At 45.2% G+C, this 20,168-nt stretch overlaps 1 protein-coding gene across 3 annotated transcripts in view; it reads left to right on the forward strand.

Moving 5' to 3' along the window:
* Positions 1–20,168, forward strand: part of CEP85L (centrosomal protein 85 like) — a 146,643-nt gene that overhangs the window by 31,829 nt on the left and 94,646 nt on the right. Inside the window, exons 1-2 of one of the 3 annotated variants that reach the window (XM_035320489.1) lie at positions 1,477–1,650; positions 18,054–18,215. In XM_035320489.1, coding sequence (XP_035176380.1) covers positions 1,596–1,650; positions 18,054–18,215 — 217 coding nt within the window. In that variant the 5' untranslated portion in view covers positions 1,477–1,595. Of the gene's footprint in view, positions 1–1,476; positions 1,651–18,053; positions 18,216–20,168 lie in introns of those variants that run through there. The other 2 variants (XM_035320491.1, XM_035320492.1) reach the window with 2 other exon arrangements.

Here is a 20,168-nt window from a genome sequence, read left to right on the forward strand (position 1 = left end):
GGTGCTTTGCAAGATAGACCAGCTTTTATTCTCCCTTCTTACGTTCCTGTTTACCTGCCGTGTTCTCTCTAACATTCTTTGGCATTGAAGCTGGCTTCTGGGCTGGCAGGCTGCACGTTTTCATTGGGATGTTTTCAGTGGTAACTTAGTCTTTCCCATTGCTATTTGTGGTGCCTTGAAAGTGCACCCAACCTTCCGGCACTTGGAGGACCTCTAGAAACATTCTAGGTAAGATGAGGTGGCTAGGAGTGCACGCCGTGTCAGGTCTTTGCTGAGCACATAAGGAGTTTGTGTGGAAAGAAGGAAGACAAAACAGCAATGTGCAAGCATTCCTGCCTGCTCATTGCTGTGTTTCTGAGGCCTCTCTTTTACTGAGTGCATTCTGAATACCTAGCTAGGCATAAATAAAATATGGCTTGTGCTGAAATCTAACCTATAATTTCCCAAAGAGATAAAAGCTGTTCCGTGATAATCAGCTACTATTAAAAATGCATTCGGTCAGCAGGAAGTATTTGAACACAGATTTCATTTATTGACTGCGTGCGTCTCCACATGAAGTGCTCCTGTTCCACCTCACCTCTCTACGCCTATGTCCATCGTACTTTGCAATAAAAACTAAAGCCTTGTTTTTATCTTGGTAGTGGTGGGTTTTGTGATTTTGGGATGGCTAGATTAAAGTTAGAAGCTGTCTCGAGTATTTTCTCCCTCGCTTTATCACGTGATGGGCAATGTGGATTGCCAATAGGTTCAGAAGGTAGCTTCCAACGGGGACCGCTGGGCTCCAGTTGCAAACCACCACCAGTAACACGAACGCTGCTACTGCAGAATCCTCGCTCCAAGTATTTGGAGCGGGCTCAAAGCGGCTTGGGTTGGAAGCCTCTTACTGGTTTTGAATTATTGCTGACAGGAGTATTTTGTTTCCAGTCCTGTGGCTTAAACTTGATCGTGACACTTAAGAGTCCTGCGGTGGAATTGATCACTGAAGTGAAAGCTGTGCTCCTTCTTTCTTTCCACTTCTTAGGGAAGACACGAAAGCACCGGAGAATCGTGAATCCCCTCTGACCCCCAGCGAGTCCGCACAGGGCAGCCCTGACCGCTTGAAGCGGAGTCACTCCGGAGCAGGGCATTTCGGGGTGGTCCCGGCCCCAGACCCCCTTGGGCGCATCAGAGGGAGGCCTGGCGGGGCGCCATCCCCCTCCGGGCCTGCCTCGGCGGGGCAGTTCCCAAACGGAGGGCAGCCGGCAGCGGGCACCGCCGAGCCCCGAGCTCCCCAACCGCCTGCGCGGGGCCTCAGCGGGGCCGGGCCGGGCGAGGCGAGGCCCGTCCCCCGCCGCCCCCTCCCCGCGGCCGGCTCCCCCCGAGCCGCAGCCGCAGCCGCGGGGCTCCCGCCCCTGTCCCCGCCCCGCTCGCAGCTCCGGAGGGCCGGGAGGAGGCGGCGGCGGGGCGGCGGCGCGGCTCGTGTCCGCGGCGGGGGGCGGCCAGCTCCCGCCGCCAGCAGCCCGGCACTATGGCTGCGGCGCCCGCGCGGCGGCGAGACCTCCGCTAACCCCCCCCGGCTCCGGCTCCGGCTCCGTCCCCGCTGGGCGGCCGGCAGCATGTGGGGCGGGCTGCACCCCCAGCTCGGCGGCAGCCTGCGCGGCTACAGGGCCGGTAAGCGGCGGTGGGGCACGGCGGGACCCCCCGGGGGTCGGGACGGGACGTGGCGGTGGGGGGGAAGCGCCGCCGGGCTCCGCGCTAACGCCGCCGGGCTGCGGCTGCCTTCAGGGCCGCCCGGCGTGCCTGGGGGGGTGGGGGGAGCTTTTATATTTTTTAATTTTTATTTGTTTTAATTTTTAAATCTGCGGCTAAATCTCATGCGTGGGGCCGGGGGCCTGTCCCGGGGCCGTGCTCCGCCGGGACTCGAGGCTTGGGGTAAAGCTGGCTTCGCCGACCTAATCCGCTTCCGTGGGCTTGGCTTTTTTTTTTTTTTTTTTTTTTTTTTTTTTTTTTTTTGGCTTGTTTTGTTAGTATACCCTTGGGCAGCGGATCTAAGCAGGCTTGCTTCCCTTCTTCTTATTATTTATTTATTTATTGTTTTATGTGACTTAGACCGTGAGCAGTCCCCGCGCCACCCGGAATTTGTTGAGCCCTGTTTTTTCCTGCATTGCTTTTCTGTCCGTGTCTGGGCTAAGGAGAGTCTGGTTCCTGCAATCTGGCCGGGGGGGAGCTTAAATTCGGTTTAAATTCTGTTTAAATTCGGAATTAGAGAAGCCAGGCGGTCACCTCCAGCCGGGGGCCTGTCGGCCAGCGGGGCTGTCAGGGCTGGCATCTCCTCGGCAGCGAGAGGGGAAGCGACTGCAGTGACACGGCCATTGCTTCTGCATAGGCGAGGCAATCAGCAAAGTTTTTTTGGATGCCTTTTTTCAGGATTTGGGAGCATTACGGACTCATTTCACCTTGCAGAGTTCCTGCAAGTGTTCTGTGATTTTTCTCTGAAGTAACAGATCACGGTGACGGTCTGTGGCTTGGCTGCACAGTTACAAGTGCAAAGTAGCGCTATCGGATTTGTTTTATTTTATTTATTTATTTTTCCTTCAGAATTTCATGTTTTAATTGTGGAATTGCAAAATATGACTGCATAATGCATACCCGGTAGGTTGACGTATTTAAATGGAAGGATTGTTTTGGTTTCGGTTGACAGGGTTTTTCTTGCAAATACAAGAGCTGCTAAGACATTCTCAGCAGCTGCCTGAATCTCTGCAAATAGTCTAATGTTCACTCCCTGTGATGTGAAAGAAGGCATTGTTCCTTTTTTCTTCACTACTATTATTAATTTCTATGTATAACACATTTGCCCCGCTGAAGTGTGGATTTTTTTAACGCTTCCTGTAAAAGAATGAAGTTGCATTATCTTCATGTTGCAGCTTGCAGAGGCACTGGGTATTCTGAACGAGGTGCACAGATTTCAGTTACTTTGATAGAAACTGCAGGAATTTGGTGTTTCAGTTCTTGATTATTTATGTACAGGGCAGGAATATTAGAAGGCTCTCACATTTGTGCGCTGGTTGTTCCATTCACTGGCTTCACACTGTTACCAACGTTGTTGGTATTCATTTTTACATTTGCTTCAGAGAACTCTGGATTGGGCCATTCATTAGTTTGTACTCCCTTGGTTTGTTTGGGGTCAAATGGCGTGCTTTAGTACAGCAGTTCTGATCAGTAAGGTACTGGATGAATGTTTTCCTCTTGCTTGCTTGTCAGAATTTATTTCTCAGAAGTGGCTGTGAGACTTGAGAACCCATCGTGCTTGTTGTTTTTCTTTACTCTCGATTCCTTCAATACCCAGAGTTAATGTGAAGTTCAAAATATATGTTTATATATGAGTTTGGTAAAAGAAACAAGGTAGCAAAACTGTTGTAGATAAACCTCTACTTTGAGATAAGAGAGACTAAGAGAAAGTAGCAGTGCATTAGAAAGCAAGTGGATAAAGATGAAGTTTAACCTTGAGATACAGTTGGAGTTCCCAACACAGTAGTTCCTTCCTTCAGTCGAGCTTTGAAATAGTCGACAAACTGTTTTGTGAGGTTCTCTAACTCCTCTAAAGAAGTGGAAGTTAATTAGCTCCATGCAGGTATTGTAACGAAGGGGTAATGGCTGCTGAGATCCCATGCTATTATATTATTGACAGGTTAGGTTTATTTATTCATATTTGGAGAGAAGCTATCTGTGGGAAAAGGATTTTGGCGACAGAACAGTAGTGTCCTACTACGACACAGGAGTTTAAGCATTTATTTTGAAGATGGAGGAATATTTCTTCTGAGAGAATATATTTAATTCTTTAACAGCAACTATTTAATAGGGATTCTGATTATATTGTCTGTTAAATATTGGTACGGGAGCATTAACAGCTAAGGGCTATGTTTCCTTGTTAAACTGTGTTATTACCGAAAAGTATTATATTTTGCTAGCTGTATGTTAGTCATCCATGGATTTGGGTGTTTAGAAGTTCTGTTTTTGTTGAAAGCCTTACAATTCACTTACAAAGCTAGGTGTAGGTGCCTACTGAAGAGTTCTGTAACTGTTTATATAGTGCAATTATCAAATTATCAGTAATAGATGCAAATTCATTCTGATTTTTCTTAAGATGTAACAGGCAAGGTCATTTCTTGGGCTATTTCGGTTTTGGCTTTCATTTTTATTCCCTCTTGTCATTCCCAGATTTTTCTTGCTTTTCAGTTTAATAGGAGCACACTCTCTGAAAAAGATGTTTGCATACCTCCAAGATTTTTCTAGGTAGGTGCTTGTTGTTTAACCAGTGGGTTTAACAACAAATGCTGCTGCCCATGCAAAATAAACTCACTCTTAACACTTTTAGTACCTGTCCTGAAAAATAAATTTCCACTTTTGGAATGTATATGATTGATTCTAGTTTTCCAGTCTTCTAGTAGACGTTTAAGTGTTCATGAAAACCCTGCAGCATAGTTTATCCCTCCATAAAGGCAACAGCTACCCACTGTGCTGCAGGAGTTTGAATAACTGCGGTGAAGGACACGCAGGGCTTCGAGCCCTCTGCTTACTCATCGACACCATCCTTTGAAGTGTGCAGTTGATTCCTAAGTTGTTTAAGACTGTAAAAGTGTTCATCTGGACGTGGTGTTTCACTGGGGGTGGCAGCTGGTCAGGCAGGCTGCACGTGTTCAACAGATGCTAGTGGAAAGTGGAATACGTCCACTTTCGAAGGAAAAAAAACAAATGCTCACTGCTTTCAGTCAACTGTACTGCCTCCTCTCAGATCTCCTTCTGCCGACTGGGTCTGCCAGCAGCTGACCACCAAAATCTGGTGGTAAGTGCTGGTTAGGTGACAGAAGTGAGGGGCAGCCAAGTGCATGAAGCAAGGCGCTCCAAAGGATGCGACTGGCACCATAAAAGCAGCCGTGTGGTGCCATCTGCTCCTCGGGCCCTGGCCACGGGGCTTGTCCCTGTGGCAATCCCAGAGGTCTGCCTCAGTGGGCTTGGCACAGGCCTGACCCCCTGTGTGACACGCTGCTTAGTGATGTCACAGCCAAAATGAAGGTCACAGCACGTTATGAGGCCGCGGGGCGCTGCCTCCTGGGCACCATGGGGTTCACAGGCAGCTTCGCAACAGAGCAGTGGGGAGGGGGGGGCTCCTCTAACTTGGGCTGGGGAAGGGGGGCAGAAATCACATGGCTTCATTTCTGTAAAGGGTTTCACTGCTCTGTTGGAAGCCTGTGGCTGAAGACGTGGCGGTGCTTGGGGCGGCCGAGAAGGCAGGCTTATCTTGGCAGGCTGGGCATGGTGGTAAATGGTGAGTTAGCATCATCAGGGGCAGGGTTGGGGTTGTTTACCACTTACAAATGTACGCATATACATAAGTATGTAGTATGTTGTAAAATTGATTACCTGAGCTTAGAAGTCTAGTGCTAATCTACTGCTAAAAATCTACAAGATCTAGTGTTAGAAATCCAGAGTTAAAAATCTACAAGCCTGGCTGGTTGAATGGCCTTTGCTGTCTTGCACAGGCCGTGTGGATGTGAAATGACATCCTGCCTTCGAGTGGTGGTGGCGAACAAACAGGTGTTAGTTTCATCCCTTCAGAACAATGCATTTTTTCCCTCCCTCCAGGCAATTTGCTTTTATGGACCTAGTATCAGCTCTTTTAACAGTATACAAAACACAAATGTCGCAACTGCCCAGCTGCAAAGACAGCAATAGATTATCAAACTGTAAAGATGTAAGAGCATATTATATGCTTGTTCTTAAGGGTTAGCAATGCTTCTAATCTTTTGTCTGTTAAATGTTTACCGAAAAATCAGCTTGTGGTTTCACACAGCAGAAGGACAATTTTGTCCTTTTAAAACTTCCTTTGAAAGGAAGTAGTAATTCGTCTAATGATTTTGAGAAGAATGCATTAATTTTAAACAGTTGTGCGGAATAAGTGCCTAGTAAAAAGCAGCCAGAGCCATCATGTCTGTGCTGGGGGTGGAGGTGAAGGCAGTGCTAGCTGGATAACAGCACCTGTAGTTTCTCCACTGAACAGCCAGGATTTATGTCCACCTAATGAGTATTACTTGTTAGAGTTACATGCTAAGACTTTAGTGACAGGCATTTAAGGACAGTTAAAAGACCTGTGCCTTTCAAAGTATGGACAAGTTGCCAAATGCAGTGATGACATGCAGTGGTAAGAAGAGTTGAAAGCCTCCTGTGACTTGAGGTTGTATCAGGAGATGATCATCTGCCCTTGCTGGAAGCAAAGCCTGCTCGCTGTAGACAGCTTAGTTAAGGGAAAGAGCACATCTACAGCGTTACCCTCAATACCAGATGCCCTGCCTTATGTATTCTTGGGGTGCTTGTTTTAGTTGTATGACTTGCCTGTGGCTCAATAGTAACAGAGCCCAAGTAATCCAACTCCTGTGGTAGTTGCTTTTTGGCTGAAAAAGTGCTGACATGGTTGTAGCTGTCAGTTGTTTGTCAGATGCCCAAATGTGTCCTGAAACCATACACCAAAATAAAACTGTCTCATTGTGGCCGTAATTAGCTTTAAAACATGTTCAGTGCGTTCGTTACCTGGTTCAAAAAGTGTCCTAATTGGCTTTGGGGGGGTTGGCCTGGTCTGGCTGCCAGGCTCCCACCCAGCCGCCCCCCGCTGACAGGGCCGGGGCACACACATGGACCAGCTCGCGGGCCTAGGTGGGGACGAAGGGATCCCTCACCACCAGCCGGAGCAACACAGACTGTGCGGGCAGGTGGATTTAATTTACTGACAATTAAAGCACACTTCTGTAGTGAGAAATTAAGACAAAAAAAAAAAAAAAGCACACAAAAAGGAGAACACCATGACAAAAACCACTCTCCCAACCCCCTTCTCCCAGGCTTGGTTTCACTCCAGATACCCCCTGCCTACCCCAGTCAGCACACGGGGATCTGGGCACAGGGGCTTGTGGTCAGTCCATTGCAGTTGGTCTCTGCTGCTCCTTCCTCCTCTCACTCCTCCCCTCCTCCAGCGTGGGTCCACCCCATGGGTTGCAGTCCTGCAGGAGACCCTGCTCCAGCGCCGTCCTCCCTGTCAGCTGCTGTGCGGGTTTCTGCCCCAGCGCGGTGACACCTCGGTGTCTGCGGGGCTGTTTCTCACTCATCCCTCCTGGGTAGTGCTTTAAGACCTTTCCTTGCATGTCCTTCCAGAGGTGCCACCAGCTGTGTCTGGCATGGGACAGCCACTGGCCTCTCCTCAGGCCCCCACTGCCATCACCTTGACACCCATACCTGGTACAGCCTGGGGAGAGGAGGGCTCTTCCTGAGTCCCTCTTGGTACACCCATAATAATGCTGTATGCAGCCCTGAAGTTTGTTCCTGCTGCTGCTAAGGGAGGGTGTTGGAAGGGATGCTGAAGTCTGCGAAAATCTTGGGTTCTGTCCTAGTCTCCCACGTGGGAGTTTCTTGCTGCTGGGGGAAGCCGAGGAGATGCACAGTGCATGGGAGCCTGCAGACCGGCTGCGGAGGCCCGGGGGTGGTTGGCTAGAGAAGACGTAATAGGGAATAATTTGTGTAAATATGTTCACAAGTATGCCTAGGCTTGTATTAGTCCTGGCTTTTCTCTCGTTCCCCTCGAAACTGCTGACTCCCGTGGAATTACTGCTGTTCTCTCAGGCAGCGTGCTCCACGACATCTGGTGCTGGTGCCCGGCTCGAGCGTCCCATTGCCTGCCCAGCTGTGCTCAGTGACCTATTTCTGCACGGCCGGCCTTGCTGTGAGTGGCACTGCCTCCTTCTGTTCCCACCGTGACCTTTGCTGTTTCTAGAGAATCCAATGGCCACTGTAAAAGGAGGCGGTAACTCAAATAGAAAGGGCAAGTGCCAAGAAAGACTTTTTGTTTAGTTTCAAGGTATAATAGTTTCTGAAATTTGGAAGATGTGGCAGAGAGGCACCTTCTTTGCCTGAGGTGGTGTACGTGTGTGAATTGCAGGGCATGATTTCATTTTACAGCTAAAATGATCTCCTGGGTTGCTGTTCCTACCCTTCTCGAGGGGCCAGCTCTGGCAGGTGTTCAACCTTATGGCAAGCTCATCTGAGGAGCTGGACCAAGGGTACTAATGGTAAATAAATGATAAAGGAGGGATTTACAGTTGCCTGACCCCAAGGTGAGCCACTGCAGCAGAAGGCGTCTGTCCTGGTGTCAGAAGCGTGCAGAATACTTGGTGTCAAAGGGGCTGGCTCTGAAGTCAGCTAACAGATAGTGGAAAAATCTCCTAGCACAGTCTTGCTTGGCCACTGCGGTACTGCTGATGACATCAGGAAGTATATACTTAATCCTCAGACTTACCGTGAAGGCCAAGGAAGATTAAGGGAGAGGATCAAGCAAAAGTGACATTGATTATACTGGACGTTGTAGCTTCAGCCCTTTAGTGGACTTGCATTCAGGTTGAAGCTGGCCCAAGATAGTGGGTGATGACTGACGAGGTGGTAGGAGACCGTCTCTGTCGTGCTGAGGAAGCACAGTGCAAGTAGCGTCAAGGAAAACTCATGCTGCCTCTTTATGGACTAAAATACCTGAAATGGGCTTTCAGCAAATGATGCTTTTCAAACTTTCAACTTCCTAATATGTTAAGAGACTCATGGTGTAGTATTCAGGCAGGAAACATTCTTGAATCGTCCTGGAGTCAGATCTGAGATTCCTTATAAGGTATCCGTATGTTTTTAATGTCTGCTTTATTCCTTTTGTAGCATAGTTTCCAGATGGTGTGGAAAGCTGCTTTTTCAAGCTTTCAGAATATATAAGGCTTTTTTAAATTTTAAGTCTGTATTTCTTTAAAAGATGGTATCTTCTCTCCTGAGTGCCCACTCTACAGCAAAACTGTTTTTGTTCATAATTTTGAACCTTTTGAGACAATCTTACATTTGAGGATTAATGCACGTAAAAATGCTTTGTAGAAAAGCTCAGTAACTTGTATTGATCAAAGGCTGGAAGTGGGGGTATAGTGACCTAACTAGAAACACTACAAGGCACCTACAATACCATTACTTAAAACTTTATCAATTCCGCTGAAGGCTGTGGAAAACACAGCTAACAGTTGCAATCTTAATATCTTCCTGTTCACTTCATCATCCTAAATGCCACATTGATTGAACAGGGGCTCACGTGTGGTCAGTAGAATTAATGTAATGAATGGTTTTACATCAAAAGTGATTGTAGCTGTGAAGATGGAAACACAGAAATTACTGGTTTTGGCTGGAAATATCCTAAGAAGTACCGTTACGTCATATAGACTATGGTTATTATTCTTTTTAAAACTATTGTGTTTTCTTTTAAAATTCCAGTTTCTCTCTCCTTGCTTATATATTGAATGGGCACAAGTGGAAGGAAGAATTTTTAACAGGGAAACGTGATGTTGTACCTCGTGACCGAAGCACTGAAAGCTGCTACAGTCAATCTGCTAATGACTTGCACGAAGTCAGAATTTCACCCTTTTAACACAGATGTAGGAACTCCCTTACGTGTTGTGCATGCTTCTGTAAGTGTGTACTGAAAACATAGCCTGAAGGCTCTGTCTGTCTCTGGTACATCCATATGAAAGTGGATTCTACTGTGTGTATAATGCACATTAGACTTCTTTGAAGAAAGATGGGAAAATGCTATCATTGTTATGATTTGGCAAACTGGTTCAGTGAAATGATTTTATTTTTGGTCTCTGTCTTTACCAGTTATTTTAGTGTCGTGGATATCTTTAGATCTCATTTCAAGCAGAAGAGAGAAATTGCGCTTCTTTCTGAAAAAAAGGAAACTGTTAGACTCTTTTATTTGATCCATTTTGCTAAGTGTGGGAACTGCATAAAATCATTTAAGTTTTTTTTTTTTTTTTTTTTTTTGACTTGTTGTAGCAGCTGTGATGACTTCACTTTTCCCCATGCATAGAGGAGATGGAATTAGCTCTTTAAACAGAGTGAGGACAAAGGTAATTCTGGAAGAAAAATGTTGGAACGGCAAAGAACTCTGAGAAAAATATAACAATTACGGTTTTGAATTCCAATATAGCTAAACTCCAAGAGAGGCTTAAACACAGATGATAATTTGCGATCATTGGCTGCTTTATTTTATTTTTATTAGGAAAAGGATTTATCTGCTCACCTACAGTGCACACAGCCTTTTAAAAGACTCCAGGAACTGGCTGGGTGTCCCGAGGTTTAGCTGTTTGTATTAACTTTAAGCATAACAAAGTGTTTATTTTGCTAGACATTCCCCTCTTCGTATTGTGACAAACTTAGCAGATACAGAGGTAGGCTAGCCATTACCACATGGAAGTGAATGGAGGCTAAGAACATCATTTCGTGTTTCTATGGGGTGAATAGTGCATTGAGTCCAAAGACAAAGAGGCAAGCCAGCATAGCAGGCATGAGGTAATATATGTCGTCCGTGTGCCAAGCTCAAAATGAAAAACATCTGCAGTTTGTATTTTGAAGTCCTGTTTTATGCAAATGGGCTCTATCTGGAAGAGGAGAACTCACAGGGGTGCTATCAACAGTTGGGCTGAATTCCTGGTCTTGCCCCTGGCAGTGATGAAATGGAAGCGAACCCTTTGCTCTCCTGACAATGATAGGAATTTCGCTGGGTTGATATTAAATAAATGCAGCTAAATGCTGTCTGTGTAAAAGTTACAAAGTGTTACGAATTGAGTCCTTGTTCTAAAAACTTTCTAGACTAGAAATCAGAGAGGCTGAGTCCATTATTACACAGTGTCAGTGCAAGGATTTTGCTACCTTTTTAGCTAGCAAAGTGCTGTGTTGAGCACAGCTTTCTGCTCGCTGAACAGATTTTGCCCTGCATAGTGAAGCCTGCAGAAATTTATGCCAGTCTTGCTCCAGTTCAGAGTCTGCCTTAACATGCAGTTTGGCAGTAGGGTTATTTGGCCAGGCAGTTTGGCCTGGTGATGAGCTAGTTGCTGTTGGGCATCCAAGTGTTCCTCCACATTCCCACTCCCTGCTTGGCAGTGCTACTAGGCAGACCTTGCTTTCTGTTCAGTCCTGCGTGGGGGCTCGGTGACAAGTGAGATAGTTGGTTGTGTCTTTCTTTAGCTACCATGGCAAGGTTCTCTATGTATTCTTCTTGGTTCTCATTCTTCCTTCTAGATTGCGTGCTTCCCTGCATGAGAGACCTTGGCATGGGTTGGCCTAGTATTGTACAGTGCCATACGCATTTACAAAGTCATAAATATTTGTAGCTTGTGAAAGTTCACAGCGATACTGTTTTGCATAGAAGTCAGTTTTCATAGCTGTAAATATCTATGAAGAGAGATTGTACATTTAGCTATTTCTATTTAAAAAAAGATTTAACCTTTTATCAAGGAATTCCTGAGGCATAAAAAAACAGAGGTTTGGTGTCACAATCTACTTAAAATGTGTCTCTCTTAGGAAATTACAGTATGAGTATGCACTCCTTAAAATATGACTCTAGGCAAATTCTGATACCGCCAATCAGGTGTATGCTCACTTTGAGGACTGTACTTTGAGGATTTGCACCTTTGGGTTCCTCTCCTCTCATTTTTCTCCTCTACTTTATTGTGATGTTTTTATCTCTCCCCAGTGAGTTCTTTAGTGGATGATGAGTGCAGAGTACAGCTATCGGCCTTGTGTTCTGTGTTGTGTGTTATCAGGCTGTACAGGTAAAAATGCAAGCAAAAAGGCCTCTCTTTCAATATCCTTTTGTTTAAGCTCACGCATTTTGTTCCCACTCTATTAGTACATTTTTATCTTCGTGTTTATGATTGTTCTATTCAATTTCCAGCTGAAAACCCAGGAGAACTCAGTTAAATAGTTTGCAAGCTCTGTCAAGAAAGCCCACTAATAAAGGATGCGAGTCCTCAGGATGAATCATATTTCAGCTAGCTGACGCTGTAAAGTGGTTTCGAGAGCCGAAATGTACAGATTCAGTAGTTAAGGCTGTCACTTCATCCCACTTCACTCTGCTCACTCGTGCACTGAGATGAAGCTGTGTCATCCGCCTACTCTCAGCTGCCTTTGGGAGGGAGGAGGGACTGGGACCTGCTGGCACCTCAGGTCACAGCTAGTGGGGCTGTGAGCTTCCACCACCTCCAGAGCGTTGGGAAAAGGGTCCTGACGCTGTCGTTTGGCCGCCTTCCCTGAAAACATCAGAAACCCTTTCTTTGCAGACCACTGCTCATCTTAAGCATAGGATTTTAGAAGAGAGGAGGTTGTGTTGTAGACCTGGAACTTGTTTGAGGCATTTGTATTAATAAAAGTTGCAGTTCATTTTGCAGAAGAATCATGGGGATGAGGTGCCTGCCAGGTTTTTTATTACTGTTTTCAAGAGTATTTGTTCATGTAATTTTTGGGCGCCTTTATCTGCAAGGAGCACTTACATGTGTGGCTCTTTGTACTGTGTCAGGATGGCAGATTGAATGAATCCAGTTTATCTCGTGCTTCATCTTTGATCGAAGGAGGCTGCTGTTAAATCATTATCAGACTATCAAGTTTCTTTTCAGACTATATAAATGAGTTAAAGTACAACATCTGCTCTTGTGTCTACTTGTTGGATAGGGTTTTCTTGTATTTTAAGTTCCACTGCCCCCTTTCCCTTTTCGTGCTCTTTGTGTTGTCTTTTCAGCAATGGATAAAAATAGAATATTTATTGGCAAAGAATTGTCATGCACAAAACACGCACTGAAGTGAGGTTTACTTTTTCAACAACAGTGATTTTGCAGTTATGATGAGGAAAACACAGACCTTTCCCAAATGAAGTTTTTTTTTTTTTTTTTTTTTTTTTTTTTGAGACTTCTGTCTGCACCTTTTATTCCTACAAGGCAGCGAACAGTTCGCTGGGAGTCCCTTTGTGGTGGTGGTTGTAGGTTCCTGCTTTTGGGAAGATGCGTGGCTACTTGTCGCTGTGGCACAAGGAGAGATGCAAAAGAAGGACTCTGAAACCTGGAGGGATTCCCTGAGAGCATCTGAAGGGGAAACTGCAGGGGAAAGCTGGCATGGAGGGGGTGACTTCTTTCAAAATACCAGGGTCAGCTTCTTCCGGCGTAAGTAGTAGGGTGGTGGTGTTCTCCCACCCCATCATGGTAGAGGTGTGTCGTAGTCAGGCGTGGAACCTGACCACAGCATAACGGGAGTCACATCCTTATTTCTGTTCTTTTTTAACAACTTTCTGTTTGGTACCAGGCTGTTATTTCAAATACATTTATTTACTTATTTATTTGGAAGATCATCCTTTTTGGATGAAAGCTCTCTAGGTTGGGGAGGGAGACAGGAGGGAGGTGTCTGTGAGCATTCTTGGTGACAGTGCATTGGTGTCGTCTTGTTGTCACCAGATGTCACAGCCCTTTTGCTGTGTTTGGATGATCTCTGGATTATTCTGTATAGAAAAAAACACCCAAACTTGTAAGATGGTGCATGAAGAATGATCTAGCGTCTCATCTTGGAGGTGGGCCATGCATTGGTTAGCGTATTACGGGACTGTTTGGGTGTCCATAGCTGTTCACGTGGCTTGTTAAAACTTTCTTTTACTTGAAAGTAAAGCTGCTGATGGTGAGGTGAACTGATTGACTTTGGCTGATTGGTCTGAAATGCTGACTCTGTCCTTGAGAGAGCTTCAGGCAGGCTCTAATGTCATCCTGGTGTGAAATACTACTGTACTAGAGTGAACTTTGCAGAGCTGTCAGCTTTTGATAGCCCTGTAGTAAAATCTCCCCGTCAGGATCCTTTGGTTGTGTAAACTTACACTGGCTGTCACTGATGATTCACTTCTGGTCACAATCCATGTCAAAGTCACGGTGTGGAACAGAAGAACGGGCATGCTTTGGTAAGGGTGCCTCTGCTGTGAAACCAGTTAAGTCTTGTGCCGTTGCTTTTTGTTCTGCATCTCAGTAGAGTAGCAGTACCATAGCTGTCACTTAAGCCTTTGTACATTCAAGCAAGTAAGGGGTATTTTAGGAACCAAACATAAAGATGGTGGTGCTGTTACTTTGTGTGTGTGTAGGTCATGTGGGATCTGTGCGTGCCGCAGAAATTAGGGGTGGTAATGATCCAGATTTAACTAGCTGCCTTCCTGCCAGCAGTAGCTGACAGCAGTCTGCAATACATAGGAAAAGATGGGTGTTTTTGTGGAGTGAAATTTCAACAACTGCTGTCCTTTAATAAATAGGCTACTTCCTGTGCTTCATATACTTTGTTAACTGATCTGTTTGAAATGCCTTGGCTGGAGACACAGCACCATGGCAGCATATTAAAGTGGCCACATTCAAGGATGCAGTCAACTGCTCGTATGAGCAAGGCTGCTTTTCGGATTTGTTTGGGATCTTGGATGCAGTTTATTTGTCACATTGTTTGAAATTATGGCCAGGTAGGGTGCCCCTTTTTTACTTTTCTTTCTCTTCTGTTCTGTGGAAGGTAGACTTTTTCCTGATGCAATAAGCAATGCTCATGGTCAAACAATAACATACAGTCAAGCAGCACATAAATCTACAAGAAATCTGGGCTTGCTCGTCTCGTCCCACTCTGTATTTTGGGCAGATGGACCGTGGCCGGTGATGGACAGGTCTGAGACTACAGCAGCAGGGCAAAGCAGGTGTGCTAGCTGAGCAGTGAGGGCAGCCTTGGGTATCTTTTTCTCCCCGTATGCTTGGTGTGTTTACTGTAGGCTGTTTGCGGTATGAGAGGTCAGGCATTCACAGAGAGCTGTTCAAAAGGAGATAGGGAGCAGAGAATGGGGAGCAGAGCGACAGGGGGTTCTTCAGGACTTGACTCTGAAAGTCTGTTTTAAATAGTGAATGTAGCAGATTATTTTTTAAGTAACGACCAGGGCTAATGGGGTCTACAACGTTTCATAATCACCTTCCCTCAGTGATGGGGGGGTTAATCTGCTCTCTGGCACTTTGATTCAGGTACCCTTAACTTACTGTTGGGACTTCTTAATGAGCATATTTTTAGGATCTTGTGCCTTTTATTTTTTTTGGCCTTTTATGAGACTGGGTTCAATTAGCCTTGAAAAGCTCGTTTTCATATAAACAGTTTATTTTTGTAATAGTTGTGTGTTGTGGAGAGTCACCATTAGGTCAGCGAGGTGAAAAGATGTAGATGCACCATGAAAAGTACAAAGTTTAGACTCCTGGAATATGTGGTTAGTTACATTTTTTAAAAGATGCAAGATACAACAGGTTTAGTGTCAGGACTTCTGTGCTGGGCAAAGAGAAGGTGTTTCTTGAAGTGTCCAAGCACAAGCATGATCTCTTGGCACGTCTAAAATAGGGAAACGGCGTGTGTTTTTCAGTCTGCTCCAGTTCTAAGACTATCTTCCTTGAGACGTACTCCTTTCAAACGCAGAGGCTGCCCCTAAACAGAGAAAGCTCAGCGAGTGAGGAGTGAGCCCGGTCTGCCCCCTCCCAGCCCCTTCTCCGGGCCTCTGCAGATGGCTGTAAGGGGCTGCCGTGATCCCAGTGGGTGCGCTCCTGTGCGGGATGCCGACATGGAGTGCCCGAGTGAAGAGACCAGGAGACGCCTGGGGCTCGATGTGTCCGGAACCTGCATGAGATTACCATAGGGTGTTTTGGGATGCTTTTCTATTTCCTCTACTTACAATAACTAAAGAGATCCCGGTGGGGATGACTGCCTACCCCACAGCATGTTTCCTCTCTTTGAGGGTCCAGCTGCAGTGTACTGTTCCATCTTTTGGGATGTGTTGCAACGCATGCTCATGAGGTGTTGCGGGAACCTCCTTTGCACCGAAGGTAGTTAAATGCTGGATTGTCCAGAGACATCGTGGTGTCTGTCCCCAGAGGTGTTCAAGACTCAGCTGGACGTGGCCCTGAGCAGTCTGATCCAATTAGCCATGCTTTGAGCAGGGGGCTGGACTAGATGACCTCTGAACGTCCTTTTCTACCTACATTATTCTGTCCTTCTGTGCTGTTTTAAGCTTTTATGACTCAAAGGAATAACTTTATTACCCTACCCCTTTTGAGGGGCTGTGTATGGATGATCATAGATCCAAGTACCAAACATCCCTGTGACCAAGAGGTCGGAAGAGTTCGACACTTAGTGTTGTGTTGGTTTAATGTGCAGGAGCGGTAGCATTATTTGCTGCATTTCATTTGATGCTTGTTTAATGCCATAAAAGCTGGAATTGCACCGAAGAGGTGTGCTGTGGAGAAGAACATAAAAGGGTAGATGACACTAAATATCCTCTTCTATAAATGTATTTTAAATGTCTCCTAAATCAGAACTGCCTGCAGTGTGGTGGGTACAGAGGTGGCAGCTGTGGTGGCACTGTGAGGGGATCGCGGCTGGGCCTCTTCACAGGCTGCTGTCGGTGGCCCACCAGATCTCATGCCTGGTGCCTCTGGTTTTGGGTGTGGCCACCTGATCCTGGGGCTTTTGAAAGATACTCTGTGGAAGAACTATGAGCTAAGAGGCTTTTAGGAGGAAAGGCAAAACGTTTAAGAGAAGGAAATACATTGCACAAGGCATGGGTACAACAGAAGGAAGGGGAAGGAGAACTGAGGGAGATAGTGAAGACGGGGAGAAAAGATAGGGAAATGTGTCAGAGGAAAGAAGAGGCAGTAACCTCAATAGGGAGTGAAACTGAGACGAACGAGAGGTAGACAGGCATATCTAAAACCTCTGAGAACCTACTTACAGGAAGGCAACTTAGATGTCATGTTATGGTTAAAGGCAGTATACTGTAAGGACGTGCATACTGTGTTCCTCAGTTCCCAGGCGGCTTGCTGAGCAGCTGTTACTGCTCTGGCTAGTAGGTTTAGTGATTTGGCTGCTGAAAGGTGAGTACGTACACGTTTATATTTGTATAGGTAAATGTGTGGGGGGGTGCTTTAAATACATACATATGAATATTCATTTTTACATCCTTTCCTAAACTATTTCCTTGTCAGTCCCTTCCGACTCGGGATATTCTACGATTCTGCTTAATTTTCTGTGAAACAAGTACAGATGGAATTAGGAATGAGTTGCAGATGTCATTGCGGAGGTAAATTGCTCTCACGACTTTGGATGGACGCTGTTGAAAATATTTTAATGACCTAAAAATATCCACATGTAGCCTGAGAGACATTATATGTGAACTGATACGTCTTCGTGAGTCACTTCCTGCTGCAAGCGTTATGCAAAGCTTGCTGCTGGAGGGGGTGGACGTGTGTGGTTATATATAAAGCCTGTGCAGGCTGTGCTCATCTCCAGGGTTGTCTTTGTGCCTCTGCTGATTTGGAGCCTGAGTACAGCAATCAGTGTTCTGCCTGTAAACGACGCTCAGGTGTAGATGCTGGTTGTTGGAAGCTGTGATGGTCCTCTTGGGTGGTACTCTGTGTTTTTCACTTGAGACTGACTATAAAATAGGCACGTATTGAGAAAAATTCCTCGAACAGAGGACTTTCTTGCTGCTCTGAATTGTGCTTAAACCTTTTAACCATTATTAAAATTAAAAAAAAAAAGCAAAACGAAACTAACCCTAGATGGATAGGTGTCTCACAAAGCCAGCTTTGTGTACAGCCACTATGTCCCTGCTTGAGCAGGTAGTCCCTCTTGTGATAACCGACAGCTTTTGGTGACACTGAAACAGAGTGAAGGGCTCTGGACACCAGCGTTAACCACTTAATTGCTGTTTTTTATCATCTCTCTCACATGGGTTTTGTACAGTTGGAATGACTATTTCAACAGCAAAATCTTCAGCTGGTTTCTGTTGCTGAAACACCTTCATTTCTCTGCTTGTAGTTAAGTGCTTGCAATGCCAAATCCTGCTGTGAGTTGAGAATCGGTTCTAGGACAGAACATACATGATACGAATCTTGGTAAAGTTAGTGCCAGAACAACTGGAGGGCCGTGCTTTTAAACAGTGAAAGTGTATTTACTTGAATTTCTCGGGAAGATTCCACCTAGCAAAAGGACCTCAGTTTAAAAAAACAAACAAACATTGGCACAGAACATGTTTCATACCTGAACTATGAACAATAGGGCTTGGTTTTCACTGTGACCAGTATTTTGTTGTTGATTTCTGTACTGTATTTGTAATGACAGACTTCTGGCTTCCTTCTTTGTAGGCTCAGATTATTCCTCAGTGGGATGGTTACCTGGTACTGAATCCCTGTGGCAGTCTGCAGCCATTGCATCTAGCAGTCAAAGCAATCCTGTCAGAAGACACAGTATAGCTTCCGACAGCGGGGACACTGGGATTGGTACCTCCTGTTCTGATAGTGTGGAAGGTGAGTTGACACACTTAAATTTTGGATGTTTCTGGGAGAGAAATGATCCAAAATGTTTTAAATGTATGTTTTCTAAAATAATGGTGCTTTTTCAAAGCTGAGAGCATGCAGCCTTGAATTTTGCTGTACCAAGTCATTATTTTGGTGAGGTTTAATTAATTTACTTCTGCATGAGTTGTGTGCATTCACTTACATTTCTGCCACAGCGCCTGTACTTGTGTTCCATCTTTTGAGAATTGCAGTTACAAGGTGCCAGATTTAAACAGAGAAATAATACCTCATACAGCGGCACTTGGTAAACAACTGGTAAAAACAGAAAAAAAGGCAGTTGCTGAAAGGGCAGTGCTTTTTGGTATTTATTGTGTGCTTCAGCAGAGAAAGCTTACTCATTGGACTGGGAAGAAAATGGGGTTGTTGTCCTTTCCTGTTGGGAAATATGTTTACATTTTATTGCATGGCTTTTTACACATCACCAAAGATCTCTGAGGCCTATCAACGGCAAACTCAATTTGGACTAAATCATCATTACTCCAAGTTGCTCTTGTCAGGGAGGGGTTCAGCCTTTAAGTTAGCAGCATCTCCACAATATTGCTACCTCTCCACGGGCATGTGGGAGTAGGAAATAAAGCTGAATGAGAAGGAGATGAGGCAGTAATAAGGCTTGAGGTTGCTTTCTTGGGAACTTACATTCCAGTAAGATTTTCAAGAGTAAGCTAAATCAAAATGGGGCTGTAGCATACTTCTCTCCCGTGCATTTCTGTGTCAGGGAGTTGGCAGCTGAAATGAGGAAGAACGGGGAGAATTAGTAGAAGTGAATTAAGGGATGCTGTACATTGTAAGAGGCAGAAGTCTCTACAGGAGGGCTGAGCGAACACCGAAGGGAGGCCCAAATGATGCTGAGTTAAGTCTGTTAGTCTTTGTAGATCAGGGAATCCTTTCCTCCTTCCTGTTTTATCTGTCAGTTGGAAAGGCTCCTTGTAGGAAACTCTTTACAACTTTCTTTACGCATACTTTTATTTTTAATCTGTTGCTGGGTTTGGTAAAATGACATTTTACTCAAATACGCAAGCTCTTTGATGTAAAATTCAAATATTAAATGGTTATTAATGAAGAACTCTTACTGCTTGTTTTTTTTGGGGGGGGAATGTAAGGGGAATGAAGCTCTCTCATATACACTAGATGTGTACAAGCTGACTCACCCAAGTGTTGCAAAATAGCATTTTAAGATGCAGTATTTGAATTAAAACCATGCTTTTTTTTTTTTTTTTTTTTTTTTGCCTTTTTTTCCCCTTTTCTGGAGGGCTTGCTTCCCCATTTGAGGGGTGGGAGGAAGGAGAGGAAATGAAACAGCACCTTTTCATCAGATGTTCTCCTGGCTGAAGAGAACAGCACAACTGTTCTTGGGGGGTGGGTGGGAAGAGGGATGACACACTGATGCAATCACAAGTTTGATAGTCATTTGTTACCATTTAACTAATAGTTCTCTCCATTTGCATGCTCTCAGCAGAGCGTTGTTACAGTCTGCATTTGGAGTTTCTCAACAGAAAGTAACGAGGGAAAAAATTTGCAGCAGCAACTAGTTCATGATGTTTGTGCATCTGGCAATACTTCAACAATGGTCAATTTTTCTGTATCTTTAATGTTACCAGTTTCCTGCCACCTTCTTTGAGAATCTTCAAGTAGTAGAAAAGAAAATGTTAAAGGAGAAAAGAGGGAAACGTAAAGTGAAAGTTAAGGGAAGGAGTGTATGCCACGTTTGGATATTGAATGTACGTACATTTCTAGTAGAAAGTGCTGTTGCCTAAGATACCTAGCTGTCTGCGTCTCAAGCTGCTCCCTCCCTGCTTCCACAGAAAGAAAAGAATATTGTTGTGATCTGTGGGACTGCCAGGCCAGTAATTGCAGGCTTGATGCTGGCCATCTGCTCTCAATGTGGGGCTTGGGAAGAAGCCT

This window comes from Oxyura jamaicensis, chromosome 3 (genome assembly GCF_011077185.1).
Source record: "Oxyura jamaicensis isolate SHBP4307 breed ruddy duck chromosome 3, BPBGC_Ojam_1.0, whole genome shotgun sequence".
In the NCBI taxonomy this organism is placed as follows: Eukaryota; Metazoa; Chordata; class Aves; order Anseriformes; family Anatidae; genus Oxyura; species Oxyura jamaicensis.